The sequence below is a fragment of the Microcebus murinus genome, chromosome 18, assembly GCF_040939455.1.
Source record: "Microcebus murinus isolate Inina chromosome 18, M.murinus_Inina_mat1.0, whole genome shotgun sequence".
Taxonomy (NCBI): Eukaryota; Metazoa; Chordata; class Mammalia; order Primates; family Cheirogaleidae; genus Microcebus; species Microcebus murinus.
This window is the reverse complement of record NC_134121.1, coordinates 24983039-24995961: the sequence shown is the minus strand read 5'-3', so window position 1 is coordinate 24995961 and position 12923 is coordinate 24983039. Positions and strand designations below refer to the sequence as shown.

The 12923-nt window shown below is 44.7% G+C and overlaps 1 protein-coding gene across 3 annotated transcripts in view; it reads left to right on the top strand.

Annotated features, from left to right (window-relative positions):
* The first annotated feature begins 3269 nt into the window (after positions 1–3269).
* MYO1D (myosin ID) overlaps positions 3270–12923 on the top strand; it is a 342717-nt gene continuing 333063 nt past the window's right edge. For 2 of the 3 annotated variants that reach the window (XM_012735561.3, XM_020281188.2), the window contains exon 1: positions 3270–3628. In XM_012735561.3, coding sequence (XP_012591015.1) covers positions 3534–3628 — 95 coding nt within the window. In that variant the 5' untranslated portion in view covers positions 3270–3533. Of the gene's footprint in view, positions 3629–3939; positions 3961–12923 lie in introns of those variants that run through there. The other variant, XM_075994358.1, reaches the window with a different exon arrangement.

Genomic DNA, 12923 nt, shown 5'->3' with positions numbered 1-12923 from the left:
ACATTTTGCTACATTTGCTTTGTCCATTTATATGTATCCACACACCCTCCTATCCCATCCTCATGTTCTCCCTCTTCTCAGTATTATTATTTTTGGCATAATTTGAGACATCGTACCTTTTACTCCTAAATACTTCAGCAGCTATCTGCTAAGAATAAGGATATTAGCTTATAGAACCTCAGTACAATGATGGAATTCAGGCAAACTGACATCGATATTATACTACTATCTAATATACAGTCTGCAGTTGAATTTCACCAATTGTCGTAGTCATGTCCCTTATGTTTTCCTGGTTGGAAAATAGGATCCAGTCCTGGATTATATGTTGCCTTCTTCTTCTTCTTCTTCTTCTTCTTTTTTTTTTTTTTTTTGAGATAGGGTCTTACTCTGTCACCCAGGCTCTGGAGTGCAATGGTACAATCATAGCTCACTGCAACCTCCAACTCCTGGCCTTAGAGATCTTCCCACCTCAGCCTTCTGAGTAGCTGGGACTATAGGTGTGTGCTACTATGCCTGGCTAATTTTTGTAGTTTTTGTAGAGACAGGGTCTCACTATGTTGCCCAGGCTGGTCTCAAACTCCTGGCTTCAGTCTTCCTGCCTCAGCCTTCCAAAGTTACACATTGCCTTTAATTGTATCTCCTTTAATCTGGAACAATGCCTTAGCCTCTTTGTTGTTCAAGCCATTGATATTTTTAAAGAACACAGATCAGTTGTTTTGTAGGATGCCCCTTAATGAGGGTTTGTTTGATGTTTCTTCATGGTTAGATTCAGTTTACATATTTTTTTTTTTTTGGAAGACATGTTTACATATTTTTTATCAGGAAAGTGACATTGTATCTTTTCAGGAGAGCACATCAGGAGGCTCACAGTGTCAGTGTGTCTCATTATTGGTGATGTAAACTTTTGTTTTTTAGTCACCCAGACTCTAGAGTGCAGTGGTACAGTCATAGCTCATTGCAACCTTCAACTCCTGGGCTCAAGGGATCCTCCCACTTCTCCCACCTCAGCCATTCAAGTAGCTGGGACTACAGGTGTATTTTAAACTGTAACAAAAACATACATATCTAAATGTATTTCTATTCAAATTGCATCACAAAGCAGATTAAGAAAGAGCTAACCTGCCCTAAGTTACCTTGTTTGAATGCAGACCTCAGTCTTTGGTCTCTCTTGCCATCTCTGCATATATTTGAACTTTGTGTAAGTGTGTCATTGATTAATAGGATTGTAGCTGTGCACTGGCCTTAAAAAGGCTGAATGTAAAATTGTACAAGTAACAAATTACTGTTTAGCCACTTGAATCAGAATTTCCTTGATATCAAAACATACAAAAGTAAATTGGAATTCTGAGGATGATTTAAGACAATTGTGTCACTGGATAGATTTGAGTTCATCAAAAGAGCCTCATCAGTCTCAGTGCCTGATTTTGTATTAAAAATGTATATAAAATTAATTAATAAAATATCCTTTGCATATGTTGTGTTTATGTTTTATATGTTGGGTTCCTGTGTAGAATGTTGATTAAAACAAGAGTCTCTTACTTTGGCCATTTGAAAATCACATTGTATCCCATTGTAGGTCCTATCCACTATATAATTTCTGCACCCTTCTCCATCATCTGCAGGCCTTGATGTTTCTTTTCCTAATGATGAGATTTCACCCTAATTTCCAACACCCCCAGGGTTCAGGGAACACACATATATCATTAACCAATGGGTTTTGGGCTGTGGTCCCAGGATGCTCTAAAGTACACAAAATTTGAGATTTCCTTCTTTCATTTTTGAAATCCAGTTCTGCTTATGTTAAAACATACTGATAGAAACATTTTAGGAATACAGTCACACTCTATGCAATCACCTGCTTAGCCACTGACTGACACAAATGACCCAAGCATAGGACAGTCCTACCTTATTCCAGAGTTCTTATTCCACAAACGAGGACACTGAAATACAGACAGGTGTCTTCTGAAGAAGGTGAACTGTTACTGGTAGTCAGACTGCAGCCCAACTCTGCCTGTGGCAGGGGTTGGGGTGGCTTTCTGATAGCAGAGGCGCTCCCCCGGGAGGTGACCAAGCTGCCTTCATCTCTCCTGGCAAGTGCGGGTTGTTGGCAGCTGACTCGGGCCTTGAGCAAGGTTCTTCAGTCTGGTTTACTCATCTCAAATTCAGCCACAGAGTTGAAGCCCAGCCAGGTCCTTGAAGGCCTCTAGATTTCCTAGCAGATTTTGCAATAGAAGATGGTCCTAACGGAAACATAGACCTGAAGCGGTGTAGATGCCTTAGAAATTCATTTATAATATATTTTCATTGGGAAAATACATTCGAAGCTCTAAAAGATTTTTCCAAGCTTCAACCAGTGTATCAATAAATTGGAGACTACTTACAACTCATTCCATTCCATTGAACCACTATGGATGGATTTCATATTTATGTGTGCAAGGGAGTGCAATAGCTACTTGGTGGGTGCCAAGGGGCTATCAAGACGTGTAAGACATGGTCCCATGCTCAAGAAGCCTGCAATAATCCCGGAGAGATGGTCCCTAAACATATTTAAAACTTACCAGGAAGGTCAGGTACCGTCTGATGCATGCTGAGATGAGTGGGAGAGAACATGGACCATTGGAGAACGGAGGCGGTCGGCCACACAGCTGAACACCGGGGCTCCTAAGTCAGATGCCCTGCCTGAGATGGCAGCTGCTCCACTTCCTAGACGTGTGGTGAGTTCCTTGAGGTCTCTAAGGCGCTTAGAACAGCTCTGGTCCTTTTGGGTGCACCCCAAACGTTAGCTATTCCTATTACCTCTGTGCTTGGACCGCCACTTCAAGGAGGGGTAAGACGTGAGCAGAGGAGCAGGAGTAGGTTTCGCGGAACGGCGACCGAGTCATAATGAATTATCCCCGCGAAAAGCCCCACAAACGAACACTTTTGCAACCCAGCTGGCACCTACCGACCAGCGGCGGGAGGCGGCCCGTCAGGAAACCGGATTCCACCAGCCTCCCGTCGGCGGCTCCCCGGCCCGAGATCCCAGCGCACGCCCCCAGGGGGCGCTGCCGCCCAGCCGCCGCGGCCCGGCCCGGCGCGCGCCCCCGCCGCCCGCCCCGCGCGTGCGCGCCGCCCAGGTGAGGAGGCGGCGGCTTGGGCCGCGGCGGGGGCGGGCTCCTCAGCGGGCCCGGCCGGCGGGGTGGAGCCGGAGAGGCCGGGGCGGGGCCCCGCGAGAGCAAGGCCAGAGGCGGGACCAGCCGCCGCCGTCTCCGTCTGGGTGTCCCGGCCCCCACAGCGCCCGGCCGCCGCGGCGGGAGGAGCGGAAACCGCCGGGTGCGCCCTGCTCGCAGCCGCGCCGGCCCAGAGCGCGCCAGGGAGCGGCGGGGCGGCCTCCGTCCGTCCGGCCCGGCCCGGCCCGGAGCGGCGCGCGCCCCCTCCCCGCAGCCCCCGGCGCGGCCCCGCCCGGCCCCGCCCGAGCTCGTCGCGGGCCCCCGGCCCGGCCCCGGCCCCGGCCCCGGCCCGAGCGCGGCCACCTGAGCCCCTGCGCTGGCGCCATGGCGGAGCAGGAGAGCCTGGAGTTCGGCAAGGCGGACTTCGTGCTGATGGACACCGTCTCCATGCCCGAGTTCATGGCCAACCTCAAGCTCAGGTGAGGAAGGGCGGGCGGGCGCGCGAGGCTGCGCTCTCCCGAGAGGGGGCGCCGCGCGGCGCGGCCCGGCGGGGCTGTGAGGGGCGCGCCGAGCTCCGGGGAGGGAGTGCGGCGGGAGGGCGGTGTCGGGGTCCCCAGAGCTCGGCGGTGGCGCTTTCCCCGGAGAGGACGCCGCGGGGGTGCGGCCGCTTTGGGGTGCGAGGGGCGCGCCGAGCTCCAGGGCCGCGCTCTCCTGAGGGGGCGTCCCTGGGTGCCGTCCGCTCTGGGGGTGCAAGGGGTACGCCGAGCCGGAGGGAGCGCTGGGGCCGGCGCGCCAGCCTGCCCTGCGCCAGGTAAGCGATGTGGGCGGGCCGGGTGGCCTCACGGAAACTAAAGTAAAGACAGATAAAAACTTCGGAGGGCGTCGTGGGGGCCCCCGAAGACCCTAGGAAGACTAGAGGGTTGTTCGGTTGTTTTGGAGAGAGGCTGGCATCTCATCCCGGTTTCACACTTGCTGCTTTCCTCCCGTTCTTCTTCTTTTTTTTTTTCCTGGCATCGTTCCATCCTATCATTCAGGATGCTTTGGAGTGATCCCTGAGCTGTCTGTTCCGGGACACTGGCTATTTTTTAGTTCCTCTCTAAACGTAATTAGAGACGTTTCCAGACGTCGAAGAGACTGCTGTACTTGCCAGTGCCAAGATAAACTGTCTGCATTTGACAAGGCGTTCATGGTTTTAGTCTTTTCAAGGAGTTGTGGATGGAGCCCTTGTGTTACTGACATCCTTGAGAATGTAGGCACAACTCAACCACCCAAAATGGGCTTCCAAGATGAATTTGTTTTAGAAAATCCCCTACATGTGACTACTTCACTTTTTTTTTTTTTTTTTTTTTTTTTTTGAGAGACAAGGTCTCACTCTGACTCCCAGGCTGGAGAGCAGTGGCACGATCATAGCTCACTACAGCCAGTCCTCTAACCTCAGCCTTCTGAGTAGTTGAGACTGTTACAGGCATGCGCTGCCACTCCTGGCTAGTTTTTTAAATTTTTTTTTTTTTTTTTTTTGTAGAGATGGGGTCTCCCTATGTTGCTCAGGCTCGTCTTGAACTCCTGGCTTCAAGGGATACTCCCACCTTGGCCTCCCAAAGTGCTAGGATTGATTACAGGCGTGAGCCACCACGCCTGGACTTCACTCTTGATAGAGTAATATGTAAACATAGTTTTAAAGTAGTTTGACTTAAACATTACAGTAAGTGGAGTTTCAAAATAGCTGAGTTGTGTGGTGTGTGTGCGTTTCTGTTTCCTTGGAAGCTTTGGCCCCATTTCTTGTAAGGTTTATAGCTACACATCACTCCTTAAGCTTATAAAGTGAAAATCAAAATCTAGGTTTGGGTGCTTAACTAACCCTACTTCTCAGTATTAATTACCTCAGATTATCCTAATTTAGGAATTTAAAAAACTTGTTTAATCTTTGAAATTGCAAATCACATAGTCTTCATCTGCTCTTGTCAGGCTTAGTTTTGTCCCAGAGCATAGAGCAGGAGCACAGACCTGAGTTCTACACCTGCCTACCACAAACTGGCTTTGAGCTGGTCAATGTGCCTGAGTTTCCTAATTTATAAAATGATGAGGATCTTTCAGTACTCACATTCTATGATTCTAAATTTTCCAAGTGTAGGCAATTTCATAGTTGCATAGTATCTTTCCAAATAGAGTGTTGCAAAGTGAAGTAATATAATCAGATTTATTGCATACGCAAAGATAGGGTCTTGCTTTGCAACCTAGGCTGGAGTGTAGTGGCATCATCATAGCTCACTGTAGTCTCACACTCCTGATCTCCGGCGATCCTCTTGCCTCAGCCTCCTGAGTAGCTGGGGCTACAGGCACGTGCCACCACACCTAGCTAAGTTTTTATTTTTTTCTAGAGACAAGGTCTCACTATTGCCCAGTCTGGTCTCAAACTCTTGGCCTCAAGTGATTTTTCACTATTGCCCAGGCTGGTCTTGAACTCCTGGTCTCAAGTGATCCTCCTGCCTCAGCCTCGCAAAGTGCTAGGATTATAGGCATGTAATCCAGCCACAGTGCCTGGCTAGGATGTTACATTTCTGATCAAAGTTTGGATGCCCAGTTTTTTGTAGAAATGACCTCATATATCAATCAAAATTATATACCTCTACATCTATATCTCTGTAACCCATAACCACTACCATAGTGGTTAAGAATCAGATTGTTGAGATTCAAATTCCAGTTCTACTGCTTTCTTACTGTGGTCCTTGGCAAGTTACTTAACCTCTCTGCCTCAGTCGTCTTATCTGCAGAATTTGGGGGTGTCCTGAGCATTAAATGAGTTAATATATGTAACTTCAAAGATTAGTACCTGGCAAATTCATATTAGCAGTACTGTTTAAAGTTTTCCCAAATGCATATAAAGCAGATGAAGGAGTAAGTTATATAGCAATTTCATAGATTAAGGTAGTTTTAAATTATTTACATTTATTTTAAATTATTCAGTCCCTTACCCAAAAGAAAGAAGTTGTGTGCTTTGAGAAATGCCTTTGTAATTTAGTCACTCTCAGCTTATAATCGTTTCCGTTTTTCAGACATTAAATACATTTATTAAGTACCTTCTGCATACAAGACACTATAGCAATAGTTGATTATAGAGTCATTCATCTTAACTTCCATCTCTTGCATCCAGTGAATACATAACATTAGCCAGATCTTTTCCAGAGTTTTTAGTATTTGAAATTGAAGGCTTAGAGTTTACCTGGGTTACATTAGTTTGTAGAACTACTCCTGTGTAGTAGAATTAAAGTTTATATGTCTTTTTAAAGAGTAAATTGGGGCCGCACATAGTGATTCATGCCTGTAATCCTAGCACTTTGGAAGGCTGAGGTAGGAGGATCTCTTGAGGCCAGGAGTTCAAGACCAGCCTGAGCAAGAGTGAGACCCCATTTCTACAAAAAATAGAAAAATTAGGTGGGCATGGTGGCATGCACCATAGTCCCAGCTACTCGGGAGGCTGAGGAGGGAGGATCACTTGAGCCTAGGAGTTCAAGGTTGCAGTGAGTTATGATGAGACCACTGCATTCCAGCCTGGGTGGGTGACAGAGTGAGATGCTGTCTCAAGGAAAAAAACAAAAAAAGTAAATTAGGGGAGGGCACTTAGAATGAATTTTTTTTTTAAGACTTTAAGTCTCTAAGTATGAATCTCAAGATAGGTTATTAAGGTGAGCCTACCAGCTCCTATGTGCACAGAAGGGAATGCTGCAATTCTACTTTGTGCAGGGAACTCTAGAAGATAAGGTGGGAGAATCCAAAGAAGTGTAGGATGTGTCCTTTACCTCTCAAAGCGTTGACATGTCATTGGAGATTGGGAGAAAGGTGAAACTTTCTATTGATTTAAAGAATAGTTCAGGAAAACAATATAAGAGTTAAGCCTTATAGAGCTTAGGTGATTATTTGCCAAGTATTTGTACAAATTGTTCTGGAATTCACAAGAGAGAGAGAGAGATGCCTTAGGCTGACTCAGAAACACCTTATAAAGGAGGAGAGGAGGAGCTGAGCCGAGTCCCAAAGGATGGGTAGGATTTGTGTAGGTAAACATGTGGGTGGAGAGCATTCCAGGTGGATTGAGTGGCGTGAGTTGAGGTTGGTGGCATGAAACCTGGCTCTACTTGGGTGACAGCGATTAAGCTAAGTTGTCTGGAGGGGATGGGGTTGATGTTGGGGACTTGTTGGAGGAATCATTGCCTCTCATTAGCACAGCTCTTAGCTAATGCCCAGGTTTTTAGGTCTACCTTTATACCCAGTCACCATGTCAGTCAGAATCCTTGATGTTCAGCTGTGTGTATAGTAAATATTTGTATGTATCTCATCTGTGTGTGTACTTCACAACTCTGAGAATTGGCTGCAATTATCATTGCACAGATCAGTGATTGTTCGTGACTGACTTGTAAGTTAGAGTGGTTGTTTCCCTGTAGCCATGAACACAGTCCCTTACTCTCCTCTGAAACTGTAAATTCTGACCCAGACAGAAAGCAGTCCTGTCTGTTTGAATTTCATATTATCCTGATGGATAAGCCTCCGTGGCTTATTTTAGTGTTTAGCTGTATGAGCTCCTGGGCTCCTGCTGTTGTGTCCCTTAGATATTTGTTTCACTTTGCAGAAGGTGACTAGAAACCCACCACTGCAGATCCAGGTGCTATGATGTGATGTTGAAGTGTTTTTGTCTCCTGGGGAGTATCAGTGGTTGGGCCACACTGGGTATATCTTTGAGATTGTACATAGGTGAAATTGAGCATGTCTGATCTATTGGTGGATGTGGATGTGTGAGTGAAACTCCCTTGTACGTGTACCTGATAACTCCTGCCCTGCCCAAGGTGGGGCTCCTGCTCTCACCCCCCAGTCTGGAATGTCCTATCTTCTGCTTCCCACCTGACTCTTCTGCAAGGTCTGCTTTCTCCCTTTATGGTCCGAAACATTACAATCAAGCCCTTAAGGCTACAGTTGCTTCAGGGGTCTATGTCATCAAAACTTGATTTTAATTTTCTTGACAGCAGCATCTAGCATGATGCTGGGCACATAGTACATTCCTTTGTGACAGCATTTTTTGTAGAGGAGAAAAAAGTAACGTTTCAGTTACTTTTTTAATGCTCTTGTGGCATTGTCCATTTAGAATTATCTTCTTATTTTGCTATTATTCAGGCCTTCTTTTTCTCTCTTGGAACTAACACTTGATTTTTGGACATCTGCCACAATTGTTGTAACTTTTCCCTTACTATTGTTATTTTTAAAAACTGATGTAGGCTTGTGCCAGTGGTTGGGGGCATGAGTAATGGGGTGATGTGTATTAGTGTGAGTTAGTATGTCTGAGAAGAAGCTTCAGTTTTCATTTCTCGCAATTATAATATAATCTGCTAGTAAATTGAGGGCTGCCTTCCTTCTCTCCCACAAGTCTCTTGCTGGGGAAGATTCATTCCATTTACTTCTTTCCTTTTTGGTGGAGGTGGAGGTGGTGGTAAGTCCCTCATTTCATTTTTCAAGGGTCTGTGCCCAGGAGTGAGAGTCCTGTACAAGTACCACCTCCTTTGTGGTCTGGGGTGGTTCCTGCTGACAACCTTAATGACCACTTGGAGCCCCGGCCACAGCATCTCCACCATGTTCTGCTTTCTCTTTAGCCTTTTCCTTTTTGGACCTCAAGCACTTCTTGGTTCCTCTTCTCCTCACATGGGTCATTCCTTGAGTTCTTCCAGCATTAACATTGGCTTTGCACCCTCTCTCTAACTGACAGTCCTGCCAGGGCAAGCCACATGGAACATCTGGTCCTCTCTGTGCTGCTTACTCTTCACTGAGCCATGCACGGGAAAGGAAGAATGCAGGCTGCTGCTCTGGAGCAGACTCCAGCCGAGGACAGTGTCCCTGAGAGATGTACTTTTCATTTTATAGAACGATAAAATATACGTTAGGCTTCCAGAGGTCCAGTTTCTTAACTTTATTTGTTATTGGTTCCTGTTTTGAGAATAAAGCATCTGCTCAGCCTTATATGTTGGCTTCTTGGAAATTTAATTTTTCCTCCGCTCTTTTCTTACTATTTTCTCTCTTCCATAAAAGCAATCATCTGAAGCACCGTGAATGCCAAAGCTCCCTGCAACTCCTCATTTTTAACCTAACACAGCATGGCTTTTATACCTTTCTTAAATTAAGGTTTCTCAACTTTAGCACTATTGACATTTTGGTCTGGATAATGCTTTGTTGTGGAGGTTTGTCCTGTGTATTGTAGGATGTTCAGCAGCATCTCTGGCCTCTACCAACTAGATGCCAATAGCACCACGTCCCTCTCATTGATGACAATCAAAACTGTCTCTAGATGTTGCCACATGCCCGGAGTGTGTGTGTGTGTGTATGTGTGTGTGTGTATGTGTGTAGAATCACCCCCAGTTGAGAATCTCTGACCTGGATTGTTTTCACTCCCTAGAATGTCCTCTTCTCCTCATCTTTGCCTTAGTTCCCTGCCTATCACACTCTGACTCATCCATCAAGACCAGTTTTGAGAAATCTTTCCCAATCCTCCAAAACAGGTTTAACTACACTCTCATCTGTGCCCCCAGGATACATGGACACTTGGTCATAATTGTTAGAGAATTTATCATGTTATATTGTCCTCTGCATGCCTGTTGCCTTATCAGCCTGTGAAATCTTCTGATAGCCTTTCCAGGTTTTCTGGTGCTTTGAAACTTATTATGATTGGGGATGACCATCTTTAAGAAAAAGAATATAAATTATGAATGCAGAATGAGATACAGGGGTTTGGAAGGGGAGGGTGCCAGTGAGTAGCTGTGAAGCAAACATACCTCTGGTCCTTTTGTATTTTCTATCATGCTACAGAATTTGGCACCTCTGTGCTCACTATGTATCTTAAAGTGAGTAAGAAGTCCAGTGTGTCCAATGTTGGCTGATCATTCTTCAATCAGTGGAATTCTTAATTTTGTTTTAAGAAAGCAAACAATTTTCTCAAAATGTTATGCTCATTTTAATACAACGTATGTGTTGGGAGAGCTAGTTATAGAATTAGTAGAAAGACAGTGAATAGGCACACATACACTCACCACATCACTTCTGTATTCTTTCTCTGTGGCTGTTTGGTCATTTGGAAAATTTGGTGGGGCAAAGGGTTTCTCATGCTTGCCCGTGGGGAAAAAAATCAGAGGTACCCTGGGTGGTCTTCAAACAAATGTGAACCTGCAATTGGTTCAGAGCTCTAGTTAGAAATAGCTCTAGTTAGATTTATAGGAGAGGTGAATGGCACACTAAATCTTTTTGGCTTCCATGTGAAATTCTTTGGCAACCTCTTTTGGAGGCCTTTGGAATAGGACAGTTTGCTCTGTGCCTGTTTTGCACATTGGCTTCATATTGGGACAAAAATGGGAATTTGGGTTTTAGAGCTGCCATTTGGAGTGAATCACCCTACCGCCTTGTTTCCTTTCCTACTCCGTGACAGTTTTCCAAGGCTATTTTTATTCAGGGTCATTTCTTGACCCTGGAGACTTCTGCTGAATTTAGTTCCCAAATAGAGCCAGATGTGGGTAGAATCAAGCACTTAGAAGCTGCTACTTGTTAATTTCATTACAGGTTCTGAAGGGTCTACTTCTACATTAAAGAGCTATGTCTTGACTTTTTGCCTAACTTTGGGACAAAAATGGTGAATCTGGTAAAGAAGGAAATGTGCTTATTTTATGATCAATGTGTAAGCTATCTTCATTGTCAGTTAGCCTTATGGAGTGCTATTCATTCACATTCTCACCTAAGTTTGAGCCAGCTTATAAAAATGAACCCCATCTCAAGGAGTGGCCCCATTTTATGACTCTCTAGTATCTATTGCAGTGCTGCCATTGGGACAGGATTGGGTCATTGCGTCATTGCCCAACCACTGCCTGTGGGGAACTTTACTGTAAATGGTGGCTTTGGCCCCACTGGGTAGATTACCTGTTGCTGAGCCTCACTGACATGGCCTACAAAAATATATTCATAAATGGGGTCAGAGGGTAGCAGCATTTTAAAATACACATTGGAAGCCTCTCCTTTATTGTTTATTGCATCCCTTGATTGAGGTGACAGTTTTATTTCCTGTGGGAAGCAGGCTTTTTTCCATTCAGCTGCTATATAATTACTGGTTAGGTCTCTTGAATAGCACAATGTTTCCCAAACTTCAGTTTTGGGCATTTATGGGAAGGAGAGAAGGGAAAGCATGTTTGCAACAGGGAAGAATAGAAAGAGCACAGGCTTTGAGACCTGACTGACCAAATTCAAATCTCAACTTTACTTTTGCTCTTATTAGCATTATGATTTGAGTTTCCCTAAGCCTCATTTCCTTATATGTAAAATGATACTTTTTAGGGTTATTGGGATGAAATCACATGTGTAGAATGTGCATAGTTAGTCATTCCTGCACAACTAATGTTAACTCTCTCCTGAATCCTTCCCCATGGCTTTACCTCCCTGCCCTGACTCTGTAACTGCTGGAGAGCTGGCTATTTTCATGTCTTCCTTCCTCATGAAGACAAATTCATTTGTTTTGGTTCTGTTTGGGCAGGCCAAGATGAAGAAGGTTCTAGAAAGGATTTGAGTTGCCTAGTAGAGAGAGCAAGAGCATTGGAGATAGACAGATCTGGACCTTAATCTTGTTTCTGACCATTTGCCACCACCTATGTGGCTTTGGACTAGTTACTTAGCTTCCCTGAGCCTTGGTTTCTTCATCTGTAGAGATGATGTGTTACTGTGAAATTAAGTTAGTCTGTAAAACATCTAGGATGGTGGCTGAAGCATAGTAGATACTCAATGGGTACCCCTCTGTCTCTGCTCAATCCCCTGGTCCAACCCTGTGGTAGAAAGTGCCCATCCTACTCCCAATTCACTTTATAACTGTCACCCTTAACATACTCACAATCACATTCCCTCCAGGGGTGCCACTATTTAATTTTTGAAAGTTGTTTTAAACTCTTTGGAAAAGGAGATCTGCTATTTATATTTTAAGCTTCCAGAATATTTTATTCTGCATGTCACTGTTCTCCGCTTTCATGAAGGTTGGTGACACTGTCTTTTCTTTTTAAAATTTGTAACTCATTTCCTTATTTAACTATAGACTGTATATGTTTTTCATATTATCCCCTGGTGTTAAAGCTAGAAACTACTCAAATTCTTACTGTGTGCTTAGCACTGTGTTGGGTGCTTTGGTGGCGGTTACTTTTTAAAAAGTCATTCTTTGAGGGATAGCTTAATTAGGATTCAAAGATACCTTAATAAATGGATCAATGTAAAGTGAAATATGATTGAGCCCAAATGAATAGTGCAGACAATCCATTTTTGTTTTAAGGGCTTCCTACAGAGAATAATCAACATTACCATATTTTTAAAAAAGAGAACCTGTGACAATATAATTAAGAGCTATGTATATGTATGTACTACAGTTCTGCAGGAATTCAGAAAAATAAAAAATAAATGGGATTGCCAGTTGGTAAAAAATGCTCTGTGGAAGAGGTGGAATGTGAGCAGACCCTTGCTGAAGTAAAGACAGTCTTGTTTGGAAACAGCCCTTTCTCCCTACCCATGGCCTGAGCCACCCTGGCCTTCTTTCCTTCTCTCTCCACTCACTCTCAGCACGAGTAGGCTAGCCATGCCACTAGCCAGCTTCCATTGCTCAAAAATAATTTCCCCCACATTGCCTGCACTTTTTTTGATTCCTGTCTTCTGCTGGCCCAAATTCTCACAACTAGCGATTGAGTTAGGTTAATAAGAATCCTCTCAGAAACTCAAATACTTCTA